The 16,257-nt window shown below is 42.4% G+C and overlaps 1 protein-coding gene across 4 annotated transcripts in view; it reads right to left on the bottom strand.

Moving 5' to 3' along the window:
* LOC124134712 (von Willebrand factor D and EGF domain-containing protein-like) overlaps positions 1-16,257 on the bottom strand; it is a 116,534-nt gene that overhangs the window by 21,915 nt on the left and 78,362 nt on the right. For all 4 annotated transcript variants that reach the window (XM_046499751.2, XM_046499752.2, XM_046499753.2 and 1 more), the window contains exons 5-18: positions 16,168-16,227; positions 13,783-13,857; positions 12,874-13,106; positions 11,524-11,613; positions 10,484-10,625; positions 9,191-9,402; positions 8,493-8,566; positions 7,743-7,806; positions 6,476-6,676; positions 4,989-5,203; positions 2,893-3,701; positions 1,266-1,495; positions 355-507; positions 64-168 (exon numbers count right to left, since the gene is read on the bottom strand). In XM_046499751.2, the coding sequence (XP_046355707.2) occupies positions 64-168; positions 355-507; positions 1,266-1,495; positions 2,893-3,701; positions 4,989-5,203; positions 6,476-6,676; positions 7,743-7,806; positions 8,493-8,566; positions 9,191-9,402; positions 10,484-10,625; positions 11,524-11,613; positions 12,874-13,106; positions 13,783-13,857; positions 16,168-16,227 (2,663 nt within the window). The remainder of the gene's footprint in view (positions 1-63; positions 169-354; positions 508-1,265; positions 1,496-2,892; positions 3,702-4,988; positions 5,204-6,475; positions 6,677-7,742; positions 7,807-8,492; positions 8,567-9,190; positions 9,403-10,483; positions 10,626-11,523; positions 11,614-12,873; positions 13,107-13,782; positions 13,858-16,167; positions 16,228-16,257) is intronic.

Raw genomic sequence — 16,257 nt, 5'->3', positions numbered from 1 at the left:
GTATATTTCAGCCATTGTATCTGATACCAATAACAATAATATCCTCCACAATCTGCGCCTTACCTTGACCTTACAACCTTGACGACCGTCCACACCACAGTCCCTGCAGACGGAGTCGTGTAGGGTCAAGGTCTTCGATGAAACCGACTCCCCACCGATGTTAACAGCCTGTCGGACATAATCAATAGAAATTCAATTTTCATATTTATCTCCTGGAACGAAATCAGAAGCCCTTAAGTTTGCAAAAGAAAGAATAAAACATGGGGGCAAAATAAGAACCCCTAAATTTGTCAAGATGTTATAACATATTCCTAGCAAAAGTGAAAGAAATGGCAGATAATTACAAACATGTACCTCAATTACTAGTGTTTCTATGGGTAAATCAGAGACGAACAACTGGCGGAGGGATTCTATTGGCGGAAGAGTACACTTCAGCATGCCGTCAGAGTCACTGCTGCTTTGAGTAACAATGGGTGCTGTCAGTGGTTGCTTGTATCCGTCGAGGATCTGGAAGAGGATGGCAGGAATGATGAATATTCTGATGAAAACGACCATTTCACAAATAGCTTGGCTACACAAAGTTTCTATGTTTGAATATGCCTAGGCGACTGGACCACTCGTGACCCCCAAGATGACACAATCACAAGAGGACATTATTACAAGAGGACATTATTGCAAGAAGCATTATTATAAGAGGACATTATTACAAGCAGCCATCATTGCAAGAAGGCATTATTACAAGAGGTCATACATGTAATTACAAGAGGACATAATTACAAGAGGGCATAATCACGCGAGGACATTATTACACGAGGACATAATTACAAGAGAACATGAAGAAATCACAAATATTAGCAACTGAGAAGCCTCCAAACAAGAAGTTCAGACCAGTATTATATAATTTGTTTGTTTGTTTGTTGTTTTACTCTCCCAGCTATATGACGGCGGTCTGATAATTATTGAGACTGAATCAGACAATCCAGTGATTGATGGGATGCGATGACATGCATCAACCAAGTCAGCGAGCCTGACTACCCGATCCCATTACTCGCCTCTTACGACAAGCATATTCGCCTCTCACAGCAAGAATTGGTTGCTAAAGACCCTCTTCTAACCCAGATTTTCACGGGTCAGTATAATATAGACCACTGCAGTAACATTAAATACGAGTCTTCCCGTTTGTACATAGTAGCTTAATCTACATATTCTATGTATTATTGATCTGTAAGATCAGACAATGCAGCGTTCTTCTGAAAGTTACTCACTGCGACAGGTGTGACTTTACACTGTAAGCGGTCCGTCATGGGGACGACCAAGGTTACCACTGAGCAGTCGGTGTTGCGAGTGTCGCATAGCTCAAACGTCTCCGTCGTCGACGGCATTGCAGTAGTGGTGGTAGTTGGTGTTTTGGTTGTAGTTGTAGTTGTCGTGGTAGTTGTAGTAGGAGTTGGTGTTGTTGTAGTTGTAGTTGTCGTAGTAGTTGTTGTAGTTATTGCTACAGAAACGTAAACGATGTAAACCAAGCGGAAGTATCCCGAATGAGTGAGCTAGTGAGTGAGAGAGTGAGCGAGAAATGATAAAAGCAGCTATAAGTCGATGGTGATACTACAAAGAACGATATGGTGACGAAATCAGCACTGTTAAAGTCAACGGCTGAAATATCATTTCAGCATCTCCCTCTCTACCTTAACATTTCGGAAAATAAAACTACATATTCGTGTAACATCTAACTAAAAGTGTTTGTTTGTTTGTTTGTTTGTTGTTTAACGCACACTCAGCAATATTCCAGCTGTAACGGAGGTCTGTAAATAATCGAGTCTGGACGAGACAATCCGGTTACTGACATCATGAGCATCGATCCACGAAACTGGGATAAAATGACATGCATCAACCAAGTCAGCGAGTCTGACCACCCGATCCCGTTAGTCGCCTCTTACCACAAGCATAATCGCCTTTTTACGGCAAGAATGGGTTGCTGAAGACCTATTCTAACCTAACTAAAAGTGAGTAAGTGGGTCTGGTTTACCGCCGCTTTGAACAGTATTTCAGTTACAAAAAATACTGTATATCACTGTGTGCCTGGTGGATGTGGGAGGAAAGCCCGAAGTAATACAGGTCGTGGATGTTTACCACGGTGGTAAATCCAACGAGCACGAGTTTGGTGCTGATAAACCAATAATCATAATTAGGGGAAATGTGGGAATCGAACCCTCACTATGATAAACGTCAGTGTGTAAATGGCAGTAAGTTGATAAAAATTGGCTAGGTTTGAATCCAATATAAGTAAAATCACATCTTTCACTCCGGTCCGATACTTCACTGCGCGAAGGACACTCCCATAGGAAGTATCGTCAGGTGTAGTTTCTAATCAGCCAATCAGCATCGATGTTTCTAAATTCAGACAAGCCCATCTGATTTCTATAGCTCGAAAATATAATATCAATGCCGCGCTATTATACTGCTGGGACTATTTTATACATCCTGTCGTTTCTGAGCGCGACGACATCGAAACCCCAAATGGTGTACTATCGAGTGTATTTGTATTCTGTGTCGGTTTTCTTCTACTAAGATCGACATTTCTGAGAAGTCTTTTTGCCGAATCCTTTTATATATATGTTCATATAAAGCTGACATCCAACTGGCTCATGAACCCACGGATCCTTCCAATCAATCAATCAATCAATCAATCACAAACGAGACTTGAATTATGAATCTTTCCTGAGGTTAAACTGGTTTTCGACTCTTTCTTCTTTCTGCTCATCGTCAACAAATTTAGCAGTTATATTGTGATATTGAGACGCGGATCCCAGCTTAACCAGTACTATGGCATTGTTATTTGAAGAGTGCAAATACTTTCATGAATTATGAGTTAAGAATAAGATAACATATTACCTTCGGCACATGATCTTCCTCTGTATCCCTGCTCACACAAACAACCGGATCTGGTGCAGTTGCCATGGTTACAACCCTCTGGGCAGTTGAAAGCATTGACCAGATCCGCCGGCCATTGTGGTAAAGCGTCACCAGGGTACAAGAATCCATGAATCTCTCGCAGAATAATTGCCTCACACAGGTTCTCCAACAGAGGCATACCGTACTGCGCCCAGGACAAGTCGTCCTTTATAAGAATGTCCGTCATACAGTAATCGTAGGCAAGTTGTAATTTTTCACCAAGATATTCCCCACAAGCCGATGCTAATGGATTGTCAAACAAGGTCTTTGCGCATACGTTACTGGCTTCCGCTTCAGAAATGCCTGATTTGGACGGCCAATCAAGGGCCACTTCCGGGTCTCCGATCTCTGTGTTGTAATCGGGTTCAAAGTAATACCCTTCACTAACGGCGATGGGCGAACCGTAGCTTTCATCCATCTCAAAATTTAGAGTGGGTATGTTTTCAAGAGTTTGTCTCTTCTTCCTTCTTGGTTGTCGCTGAGGGAGGTCAGGAAGGGGTGTGTTATAACCTTGACCATTTCTGTCAATGTCATGGTCACCGTCGTGCACGACTTCCGGAAACTGGGCTTTGAACAGTGCAAGGGTGCTTTCCTCTGAGGTGTGGATTGTTGGGACGATGTCTTTGAAGGATGAGGTGAGTGGGCAAATTTCTCCTTGTTTGTTTGGGGAGCAGTCACATTGTGCTTCGATAAGAGGAAATTCAGTTTGCACTGGGGGCAGGTCGAAGAGACTCTCTCCAGGATTGACCCTGTCGATAGAACAGTTTCTGTTAGAGGCTGGACAGAGGGCGCTGAACACATAATGAACTCCGGATATGGCGAGGTCTCATTTTCGATTGTCGGCTAAAGCGAACATACTGCTCTGACCAGGTGTGTTCATCTACATGATGTGAATAGCAAATATTATTCTTTATCTAGGGACCCTGGAGTTTGTCCTGCATCTAGTATTTTGATTGTTAATACTATTAGGCACTGTTTTTTTGTTTGTTTTTCTTGTTTGAAGCCGCACTTAATAGCCAAGCTGTATGACGGCGGTCTGTACGTCGGGTCTGGACCAGATAAACCAGGGGCCAGTGACTGATATTATGATATACGGTCCGCGGCGTCGGGGAAGGTTGACACTATATCAATGAGTCACCAGACAACTCGATCCACTGAGTCGCCTCTTACGACCAGCATAGGTTGCCGGTGACCAATTCTAACCCGGAATGCCTAGGACTAGGTTTGTTGGTTTGCTTGTTGATTAACGCCGCACTCAGCAATATTCCAGCTATATGACGGCGGTCTGTAAATAATCGAGTCTGGACGAGACACTCCAGTGATTGACATCATGAGCATCGATCCACGCAATTGGGATCGATGACATGCATGAACAAAGTCAGCGAGCCTGACTACCCGATCCCGTTAGTCGCCTCTTACGACAAGCATAGTCGCCTGCCTAGGACTAGGTACTGGGTTGGAAATGGATACGGAACGTTTTATCGAGACACTGTTTTCTTTACATTTTTTCACACTTGTTTTACATGTCCAAGAAAAATGTATATCGAATGTCTCTAGAAGCGGTGAGGTCAAATGGGGTTTAACGTCGCCTCCAAGATTATTGCACTTGTGTGGTGTGTGTGTTTCTGCTTGTACTACTTAGGTCTAATGCCGATTTAATAGTGCAAGCCCACTGAGATACCATGCCGCAGATTAACATGAACACCCCACTCAGACACAAGATACTGACTCCGAGACGACCAGTCTTTGATTAATGTCGAGCGCCAGACAGGGTAAAAACAAGTACCAACTTTTGGTAAGATGGATCGAGCCCCTTCCTGCTTTCCGGGCGGACGCTCTACCAATAGACCACGGAAGCAGGGTTTACAGTGGTGTAATTGTTTGTGTTTTAACGTCGAAGTCGAATCTAGGCCAGACAAACCAGTGGTTGATATTATGAGCAACGTCCCAAGCCGTCGTGGTACGGGATAAAGAATATAGAGAGCTGGGGACATATGAAAAGTGTAACACGGGTCTTTCAATGGAACTTCACGTACCTCCAGAGTTTAACAAACTGAAGTGATGCCTCGTAGTCTCCCGGGGCTTTAATTCTGTTGCCGTTGCCATCATGGAAGTCGTTGTTCGAGTCGTCATCAAAGGATCCACAAAGACCCCGACTTCGGCGGATCTCCTGCCCCGGCAACATGACGACGACGGACAGACCCCACTCCTCCATGTTGACTCGCACCCTGAATCCGTCAGCGAACAGCACCTGACACAACAGGATTCCTCACGATCAAAGTTTGTTCATCACAGAGTGGAAAGTGTATGCGACGATAATGACCCTGTTTGGTTCACTGACACTACCAATATTTTGGCAATTTCTTAAAAATATTTGACTCCCAAACGACATCACTTTGCCTGAAGACACCTCCATTGGATAAGGGCATAGAAGGTGTCGTCATGCAAGCCCTGAGCGAAATGTGACTGCCTTATCTAAATAAGGATGCACGGGCTGTGTATTTTTTTGGCACTCGGAACTCCCCGATTGAATTCGTTTTCGAGATACAAAGTGAGTGTTGGCATGGTTTTACGCCACTTTTAGCAATAATTCAGCAATATCAAGGCGGGGGACACCAGAATTGGGCTTCACACATTGTACCCATGTGGTGAATCGAACCCGGGTCTTCGGCGTGACTAGCGAACGCTTTAACCACTAGGCTACCCGTCCGCCCCTCGAGATACAGAAATCAGCTTGGTTGTCTGAATGCTTCATTCAGAATTTAGAAGCCTCGACGCTGATTGGCTGGTTAGACAGTTTCCCTGATGTGATCTGTAGAGGCATCCCCAGACTCTTTACGTATCGGAATAACATGATGTAAATAAAATTGAATTTGCATTTGCTAGTTTTGGACTTTATATGGACTTATCTGGGATTCCAAACTAAGTGTCCTTGGCAGGCAAGCTGAGAACTCTTTTTTATCTTGCTCTTAATTGGAATCTATTCATATATTCTTAAAATCAGAGATGTTTTTGCATGGTATTTCAGCATGATTCTTTACGGCCAAAGAGTTGACTAAATAGAAAAGGGCATGTAATGATAAGGACCCAGTTTGGTTCACTGGCACTGACATTTCCTAGTTTTGGACCTTTGAAAAGCATAGGTTAATAGAAGTATCCTAAGATAGTTATTGATAAAGTGGCATCCACTCTCTCGTTATCCACAGTGAGTTAGATCTGAAGGTCAAGGTCAAGGTCACTTGAAATTATCTCAAGTATATGCGACGTGCCAGGTTTATTTTGAAAGAAAATCTAGTGTCACAGGTCTTCAAAGTTCACCACTCTCATGAAACACAGGAGCATGAGTAAAATGCTGACAGACCACGGATTATAACCGAGGGGGACAGTGGATTCGAACCCGCGACCAGCCTTGACCGTTGGTAAGGGACACAACTCTGCATGTCGAGTTTCGTCCTTGTAGTGTATCATGGAATGTTCAACTGCCATTCAGACAGATACATGAATAGTTTCAGATGGAGCTTACCGTGAGCACCCTGTCATCGCGGGAGGTGTAGATCTTGATGTCCTCGCTGACGGCGTGAGACGGGAAGGTGACCTTTGCCCTGCCGTTAGGACTCTGTCCGTCACACATGTCCACGGTCGCCATGTCTCCCATGTGTTTGATGACCACCCCGCACACACAGTACCCACCCCTGCCGCCACAGTCCCACACCCGGCCGTGAACCTGGAACACGGAGAGGTAGATGTATCGGGGACAACATGACAGGTGTATAGAGATTGTGTAACATAAATATGTGTGTGCGCGTGCGTGCGTGCGTGCGTGCGTGCGTGTTTGTTTGTTTGTTTATGTGTATGTGTGCGTGAGTGTGTGTGTGTTGCACTGGTTTTACGGAACGAATAGCAAGAGCGTTACACCTGTGACACGGAGAGGTAGATGTACAGGGGACAAAATGACAGGTGTATAGAGATTGTGTAACATAAATATGTGTGTGTGTGTGTGTGTGTGTGTGTGTGTGTGCTAGCGTACGTGCGTGTGTGCGTGTGTGTGTGTTTGTTTGTTTGTGTGTATGTGTGCGTGAGTGTGTTTGTTGTACAGGTTTTACGGAACAAATTTTAGATATTTTTCTGAGCAAGAGCGTTACACCTGGGTGAGGTGAGGTGAGGTGAGGTGATGGGGTTTAACGTCGCGTCCAAGATTATTGCACTTATATAGCGACGTGCATGTACATGTGTGTGTTAGTGTGGCTGCTTGTACTAGTCCGGACTGATGCCGATTTATAGTGCTAGCTCACTGAGCTACCATGCCGCAGTTTAACATGATTACCCCACTCAGACACAGTATACTGACTCCGAGCCGACCAGTCCTTGTTTTAGCCCCTTAATCCCGAGCGCCAGACAGGGTAACAACAAGTACCATCTTTTAACGTCTTTTGGTATGACGCGGTCGGGAATCGAACCCCGGACCTTCCGCTCTCCGGCGTTACACCTGGGACACTCAAAGTAAATGTACTCGTGGATAGCATGACATAAAGATTGTATTACACAAGTGTGTGTTTGGTGGACGCTACCAGTAAGACATGAGATGATTATCCTTTTCGCGAACACCTGCTGTTTCTGTGATCCATTCATTTAATTTTCCTCGATATATAAAATTTTCCTTTTGAACGTTATATAATTACAATTCTACAGTTATATTTATACACTTCGTCTCAGGTGGCGAGGACATGGTGAACGCGTTGAGCTTTAAAAACTAAGTGTTATCACGCAAAATAGATAATGTGTGGTTTTACCTTTGACTCCTTCTCAGTATTTGAATAGAAGACGTATGTTCCCCTCTGGTATAAGTTGTAGTACCTGAAGCAAATTCATATATTAACACCTATAACGTTATTATTATATAAACTAGACGAAACATGCCAATTAACGTAGCTATATACACCAAGTTAACGAATTCATTACATTTTGATAATACAAATGTCAAGGTCAACGTCCAAACATTTGAGTTATCTTTTCATGACCGCCTCCAAGTAGGTATGATTTTAGAAGTGTAAGAGGTTGTTATTTAGCCGTTAACGTCTTGACATTGTTTTTTTAAATATAAATTTGTCTGTTTAATTCTAAAAATGTTGCCAAAAGGACAAGAGCAGATTTTCATAGTATGTGCTGATTTTTGCGTTTTTTCTGATTCTGATTCTTTGTTTTTACGATGTTTTTTAAACAGATATATCTACATGTAAAATAGTTGTGCTAAGCAGATCGTAGACGTGCAAATCAAACACATTTCAGATTGCAGTGAGTAAGTGAGTATGGTTTTACGCCGCTTTTAGCAGTATTCCAGCAATATCACGGCAGGGGACATAAGATATGAGCTTCACACATTGTACCTATGAGGGGATTCGGACACCGATCTTCGGCGTGACGACAAACGCGTTAACAACTAGGCTACCCCACGGCATCTTAGATTTTAGAACTTGGAGATCTGATCTGACATGTTTAACTCATATTGGTACCAAACAAAATTTCAAGCAAAGATCACATACTTTCCATCAAACGTCATGATGTGAGGGTCGTTGAAGATGAAGCATTCGGCGAATGGGACGTCCTCGATCCTAACCTGTGGGAAAAAAAATGTACATGCCAGCCAGATTAACGTCAGAAACACAACGGATGTGGTACTTGAAGAGGTGGACACAAAGCCTATATGTTCTGTCATTGTTTCCATTAACTGTTGGTATACACCCTGTTGAAGTTTACATTTCCTCTCCGTATTTGCAAGAGTAAAGAAAAGGTCGCTAATTAAATGTTATGACATAATAAGTTCATACGGATACAAAGGAATGAAACTTAACGTTGATGCTCGCTTCACGTAATTAGTACATGAAGTACGGTATAATGCTACAATTCGACGAGATGAATTTTATTCAATTTCATATCGTTATGTATTTCTTATAGAGATTAAATAATCTATTATTATTTTACGGGGTCGTGGAGTTAATCTGAAATACGTATGCAAGTTCACTAATAATCGTATCCGAATTGTGTAGGTCGATGCTGATGATGTCAATCGGGCCAGATTTTATTATTTACAGATCGCCCTCATATAGCTGTAATGTTGTACACAGACAATGATGATAACGGATCAACCATTCGATATTCCGGTGGAGGGACTGTTTTGGATAAATAGTTTATTCCATAAAATACTTGAAAGAAAGGATGCCCTGTGGTGAAAATTGGATACCTGAGTGTCCAGCGAAATGGACTGCCAAACGTTCTGGCCGAAATCGTTGACCACAGCAGCAATGGTTGCCCCCGTCCCACTGGGCGTGTCCTGGAGGTTTGGGATGAGTCGCATCTGTATCACCTGCTGGTCACACACTCCCTCGCTGCAGTTCTTGCTCATGAACTCGAAGTAGCACGTGGACAGTCGAAGTCGGGGGATCTCCAGACCAACTGTCATAGCAATGAAAGAGTTGAGATTTACGTCGCTTTGAACCATATCTAAGTTAAATGTTTCATGTGGGAGGAAATCCCGAGATTATGCAGGTCTTGAACGTTTACCACTTTGGTGGACCTTACAAGCACTGGATATGGTGCTGACAAACCTTGAACCATTATCAGGAAAATTCAGGATTCGATCTCATCAATCATAGGATTCCAGGACGCCTAAGGGACGCATCTCTACACAACGAATTGCAGCCCCTTAGGCGATTAGGCTGTCCGTGCTTGTCTTGAAGTGGTCTACATTTTATTACAAAAGTGTGATGCAAGCATGAATATTCATAAATAAATTAGCTGTAAAGGACGTTCTTTAAGAAACACCACCCGTTCGTAAATATTAATAAAGAGAAGCCTGCGTGATATAGCTGTAAATTCACTCACTCCTCGAAGTCTTATAGACCAGAAACAATATTAAGTTATCTAGAGTTCGCGACAAGCGGAGTGTCGCTATGAGACCATTATGACGGTAACGATTATACACCTACATGCATAAGAAGACAACGGTATAAATGCAAAAGATAACCCATATGTTCATAATAATTTGATTTCATGTTAAGGGTTATATATACTTTGTAAACAACTCCTTCCTAAGAAACAGTGCATGTTTCAACATAAAGTTGGAAATTGATATGTCCTAAAAATTATAGCGATTATAATTCTTCTCAACACGAATGTTACTACAGGGAAGCTACACTTTTATCCGAGAAATACTGTGCATTCCTTGCCAGTCATTATACTGCATGAAGCAGAATAATTATTATGCATTTGAATGGCAAATAACTGTAAAATGCTCACGTCTTAAACATTCGAGTTACAGTAGTTCGAGTTTTACTCAGCATAGGATGGGTGAGTAAGTGAATTAGATTTAACGCAACTTTTAACACTATTCCTGCAATATCACGACGGGGGACACCAGACATGGGACATACGTAGTATCCATGTGGGGAATCGAACCCGGGCCTTCGGCGTGACGAGCAAACGCTTTAACCTCTAGTCTACCCCACCGTCCCCAACATTCAGATGGATGACGTACCTTGTCCAAAGACGAGAAGACTGACGGCGAGCTTGCACTCGTGCTTGGGTGTGTCGGGTGAACACACGATGGGCACCGTGGAGACGATGGTCAGGTTGTAGTTCCGTCCATCCTCCCGGACTATGTGATCATGCTCCTTGATCTGAGGAATATACAGCAGTGACGCTAGTGAACAGAGACAGTGGTCAGGAAGCAGATACACCGAACGTACTATCAGTCTTGTCATTCGAACCAGAACGTGTTCGTGTGTCGTATCGAATTTTAAAAATCGATTTTGAATGTCTTGGTGTTAGTTCGACGGATTTTCTGACTAAACATTTTCCCTACTCACTAAAGTACTTTACACGCAACACAGGCTTGGGCAACGTTTGAAAGTAGAGTCAGTGTTCCTGTCGTGCTAGAGAAACAAATATTTGCTTTCGCGGTGATGCAGTCATCAGTACAATTATGTTCTAATGTAGGTTCGATACCGCTTTCGGTCCACTCAGCATGATATATAATGTTCATTAAATCATGTTCTAATGTAGGTTCGATACCGCTTTCGGTCTACTCAGCATGATATATAATGTTCATTAAATCATGTTCTGATGTAGGTTCGATACCGCTTTCGGTCCACTCAGCATGATATATAATGTTCATTAAATCATGTTCTAATGTAGGTTCGATACCGTTTTCGGACCAGTCAGTATACTGTATAATGTTCAAAAGAAAATGTTTTAAGGTAGGTTCTATGCCGCTTTCGGACCAATCGATATGCAGTATAAGTTTCATAAATTCATGTTCTTAATAAAATGTAGGTTCGATACCGCTTTCGGAACAGTCAGTTTACTGTATAATATTAAAAAAAACCCGCAATGTAACCAAAATAATCTTCAACACATATTTTCATTTCAGAGGTTTAATGTTAGTCTCGCATTACTCCATCCATCTCACCTAGGTGTATATTTATTTACATTGCCTGAGGTGTCCCTAGATTCACCAGGCGAGGTGATCATTAAGATCTGAAAATGCCGAAACAAATAAACCAAAGCACTGTTTACCTTTAATCCAAGAAAATAGGGTTCACTCTGGACTTCCACGTTGGTGTCTCCACGTCTGGCACCATTGCCCAGACTCACAGTACAGATAACCTGCAAACATAACCATTCCAGTGTGTAAACGGCGTGATGTTGTTGAACGCCGCAGACAGCAATAGCCCAACTAAATCACAGCGGCTTGTAAATAACCGAATAGTGATAGGAGAAACTAGTGGTGGATATTATGAGCAACATACCACACTGCAGTGTACAATTACACGCTTTCAACCAAGTCACCGATCCTGACTACCCGATCCAATTTCGTCGCCTCTTACGACAGGCAATAGCAATATAGACCACATACCTAAATAATTGTTATCAGGTCCGTGTAGAGACTTATACAACCAGGGTGCCCACGGTGTGTAGTGAACTCATGGTTAAGCCTATGATTACTTGGAGGACAATGGTTCCGTCACCATCCCAAAACCTAACGCTTTTAGGAAGCAAAGGTTGGTATGTGTGGTCAAGATATACCTTTGCCTTTGGAATTCCGGGACAGAGCAGGCGCCATGAACCCTCACAGCGAATAAGATGGGGGTTGGGTGATAAAAATGTCTATATGACAGCATATGGATAGGTGACTGTTATACATTTCGGCGCTTCTTACATATCAAAAATAATTTAACCCAAACATTTTCATTTCAGAGGATTCATGTTTGTCTGACCTTACTCCAACCGACTGGGTTGTAACTTTAGATGAAGTGAGGTGAAAATGGGGTTTAACGTCGCGTTCAAGATTTATATAGTCACGCGCATGCACGTGTGTGTGTGTGTGTGTGTGTGTGTGTGTGTGTGTGTGTGTGTGTGTGTGTGTGTGTCTGCTTGTACTAGTCCGGACTAATGCCAATGTTATAGTGCTCGTCCACGGAGATACCATGCCGCAGTTTAACTTGAATACCCGACTCTGACAAAGAATACTGACTCCGAGCCGATCAGTCCTTGTTTTCGCCCCATAATGCCGAGCTCCAGGCAGGGTAACAACAAGTACCATCTTTTTAACGTCTATTGCTCTGACGCGGCCATGGATCGAAACCCCGACCTTCCGCTCTCCGGGCTGACGTAATCCACTAGACCACGGAGGCGGCCTCCTCCCACTTTAAACTCAAGATGCGACTATGCGCCAATGTATGGATCCTATTGTCAGTCTTGGTCTAGAGTTTCTATTGAGGGCCCCAAATGAAACTAATACCTTGTAATTAGTAACAGTTAGATTCACAATTATACAACTTAAAATTAAAACGGTGACTTGAATCAAATTTGCTAGGACTGCCATCTGCCCCGAGTCTAGTCCCCCTTTAAGAGAGAAGAACCTACGGTTTCCCCTATGCGGGCTTCATGACCAAGTCGGATTGTTTGACTGTAGAGTGCCTTGCCCCCGGAGACGATAAGTTCCTGGCCATAGTGCGTGGTCTTGTACCACAGGTAGCCGAACGTCACCCCGGGTAGATCTTTGTAGGGAAGTTCAAGGAGACAGGTCAAGGTCGCCACGTTGTTCTTGACCTCGACCTTGATGATGGGCTGGTGGTATTCGAGAGCATCCACTAACACTGGAGAAAACGTAAACGTATTGACGTCTCATTCAGGAATAGTTTACTACAATATAGTCAGAAGTATCAGCATTTTCTAGTGAACAAGACACCACCAAAAATGGATATCATTTTTAACGTATGTAATGCCTACTGATGATAGGTACATTGTAGGCTATGCACACATTCGTATGTCAAAAAAATATAAAAAGATTTTTTTATCCAAAGATTACATGACTGAGTGTGAAAAACATTAAAACATGTAAGTACTGATATATGCCATCTTTCCGAGGCAAGCGTGTCCATTAGCCTTCAAGCATATCAAAATCCAGCTTCCAGACACTAGGTTTTGACATAGGCTCATGGCCACTCTTGCCTCGGGAAGATGATATATGTATGCATTTAAATACATAATACCTTAAGGTATACTCTGTACAGATGCTTATTATAACATGATCGATTATTATAAGTTTACAAGTGATAAAAGTAATAGCACATTGCATGATGTTTTTCAGAAACAATAATGCCTGTTCAACGCACTCACGAAAAATCAATTTTAAGAGGCATATATCCCAGCACTGACTTTGAAAACAAATATCCAACTGTCCGAGAATATGCTCTAACACTATCAGCTTGATCAGCTTCTATTACGTATCCTGGATATTATCGCTAATTCATATATATATATTTCCCTCACCAACACATTGCTGCAACACCTCGTCAAACACCTGGCCTTGTTTACAGTTATGCAGGGCTAGGACAGGCTGCGGACCTGGAAGAGGAACAGGACATCAATGTCTCATGGAAACAACATCAATACCTGCTTCGATCTGTGTTTGTTAATAAAATAAATAAATTTAAAGATGGGGTATTCAACTATAATTTTATATACGTCAAAATACAGACCTCCATTTCCCATTGAAAAATGCGTCGAATTGTACCAAGCTGTGAAGTTCCCAAAAGAAAATAATTTGCTACCATGTGCTGCTGAGTGAATGTTGTTTCCTGCCACAGACCGCAATACATGTATTCCTGCTTCATCATACACCCTACGAATGGACTCGTGAAGATCCGGGGTAGAACAGGTCTTCAGCAACCCATGCATGACGTAAAAGGCGACTATGCTTGTCTTAAGAGGCGACTAATGGGATCGGGTGGTCAGGCTCGCTGACTTGGTTGATGCATGTCATCGATCCCCATTGCGTGGATCCATGCTCATGATATCAATTACTGGATTCTCTTGTCCAGACTCGATTATTTACAGACCGCCGTCATTGCTGAATATTGCTGAGTGCGGCGTTAAACAGCAAACCAACCAACCAACCAAGCCTACGAATGATCAAATGAATATAAGAAGTGAACGCCAAAGTATACCCATTCTCCATTATCAACAGAAACAGTTCTCATAAGGTGCATATGGCAAAATAGCGGTGAAAATCATATGAATGGATTACTGAAAATCAGCGTGGACACAATATGTTTGCGAAAGGTTAAACATGTCCTGCTCTGCCGATAGCACCCGCCACACACACACAATTTGCTTAAAAAGTAATTGTCTGTTGAAGATACTATGATTGGTTCATTGGCTCCATATCACACCAATGGCCAGGCTACGCATTGTAAACACACCCATAAGGTCGTTTTAGTTAGCTCCTATTTATATAATAGGAGCATGATATATGGACCTGTTCTATCTTGAAATCACCACGGTGTACGCTTCGACTAGATATTCCTGCTATTAGCAACATTATTATTTCATCTCCCGAATATGTTTCTCCTAATTCTGGGATTGAGTCATGTACACTCGTGTTCTAAGTGTTCAAAATATCACCGCACCAATACTTAGATTGGTTTGTTGGTTTGTTGTTTAACAACGCACTCAGCAATATTCCAGCCACATGACGGCGGTCCAATACTTAGAAATGTTCCAGATGCTAAAATAAAGTGATGCAGATAATAATCATAAATCAATATATATTGTAAGTCAAGATGATTATGTAATTAATCTAATATTATTCAATGTATCCATATTTGTTCATTGGTATATCCTTGTCAAAAGAAGGCGTGACATTCCACAGAAGGTTTTGTGATTGAGCCCAGCTGACCACGAACGATCATTTCCGTTGCACCATTAAACTCATCACATTGCTGATACCAAAACGAAAAGGTTCACCAGCTTGCCATAAATTTGACATCTTTTGACAGGACCACCGGGTTTTAATTTTAACCACAACATTTCACACACCCTTCAACGCCAGAACGTTACGCAATGTCGTCATACCTCGGTGTAAGTCATGCAGTGATTCTAAAATCATCTGCAAAAATATCTGGCACTTCCAGACATGACGAAGCAGAAGCCTCACCTCCACAAGCATATCCACAGAAAACATAACGAAGTAGGAGTGTTTGATGCAAGATGGAAAGATCACCTGTTCACTGTGCTGCAGAGGATTAAATGAATTTTGACGTAATAACGTTACGTAATAACGTCAAATTAGGCGTGTTGTTTTATCACAATAATTAGCTCCAGAACGTGGGTGCATGATTATATTTCCATTTCTCTCTGAACGTCGTCATAAATAAAGTTAAGTACAGACGTATATCTAAGCCACGTACATCTGTTGCGGAAGCACAGGGCTCTAGACCGTGAGTGGCGTGATTTGCTTACCGTAAATATAAGCATAAAGCGTCAATGCAGGAGAACAACCGATTTCATTAGGTGTTAAAGGCAAATTCTATCATGAATTTGGAAATTACTCGATTGTGATTGGTGAATCTGAGGTTATCAAATCACAATACCCCAACCCCCTCCATCACCGGGGGCGGTAGGGTAGCCTAGTGGTTAAAGCTTATGCTCGTCACGCCGAAGACCCGGGTTCGATTCCCGACATGGGTACAATGTGTGAAGCCCATTTCTGGTGTCCCCCGCCGTGATATTGCTGGAATATTGCTAAAAGCGGCGTAAAACCATACTCACTCACTCACTCACTCCATCACCGTAACGATGTTTATCATTAATGCCATATGGCCATGAGTTTTATTACAACAACCAAGTATCTATGGAGATACATAATTTACTTACCAACACATGTTCCGGAATCTTCGTCATAAACCTCCCCACTTTTACATATAGGTGTTGGTGCTGAAATGAAATAGATGGGATTGACATTTG

Source organism: Haliotis rufescens, unplaced genomic scaffold (assembly GCF_023055435.1).
Source record: "Haliotis rufescens isolate VD_foot unplaced genomic scaffold, xgHalRufe1.0.p SCAF_4, whole genome shotgun sequence".
Lineage (NCBI taxonomy): Eukaryota > Metazoa > Mollusca > Gastropoda > Lepetellida > Haliotidae > Haliotis > Haliotis rufescens.
The sequence above is the reverse complement of the archived record's forward strand: the minus strand, read 5'-3'. Positions and strand labels throughout refer to the sequence as shown.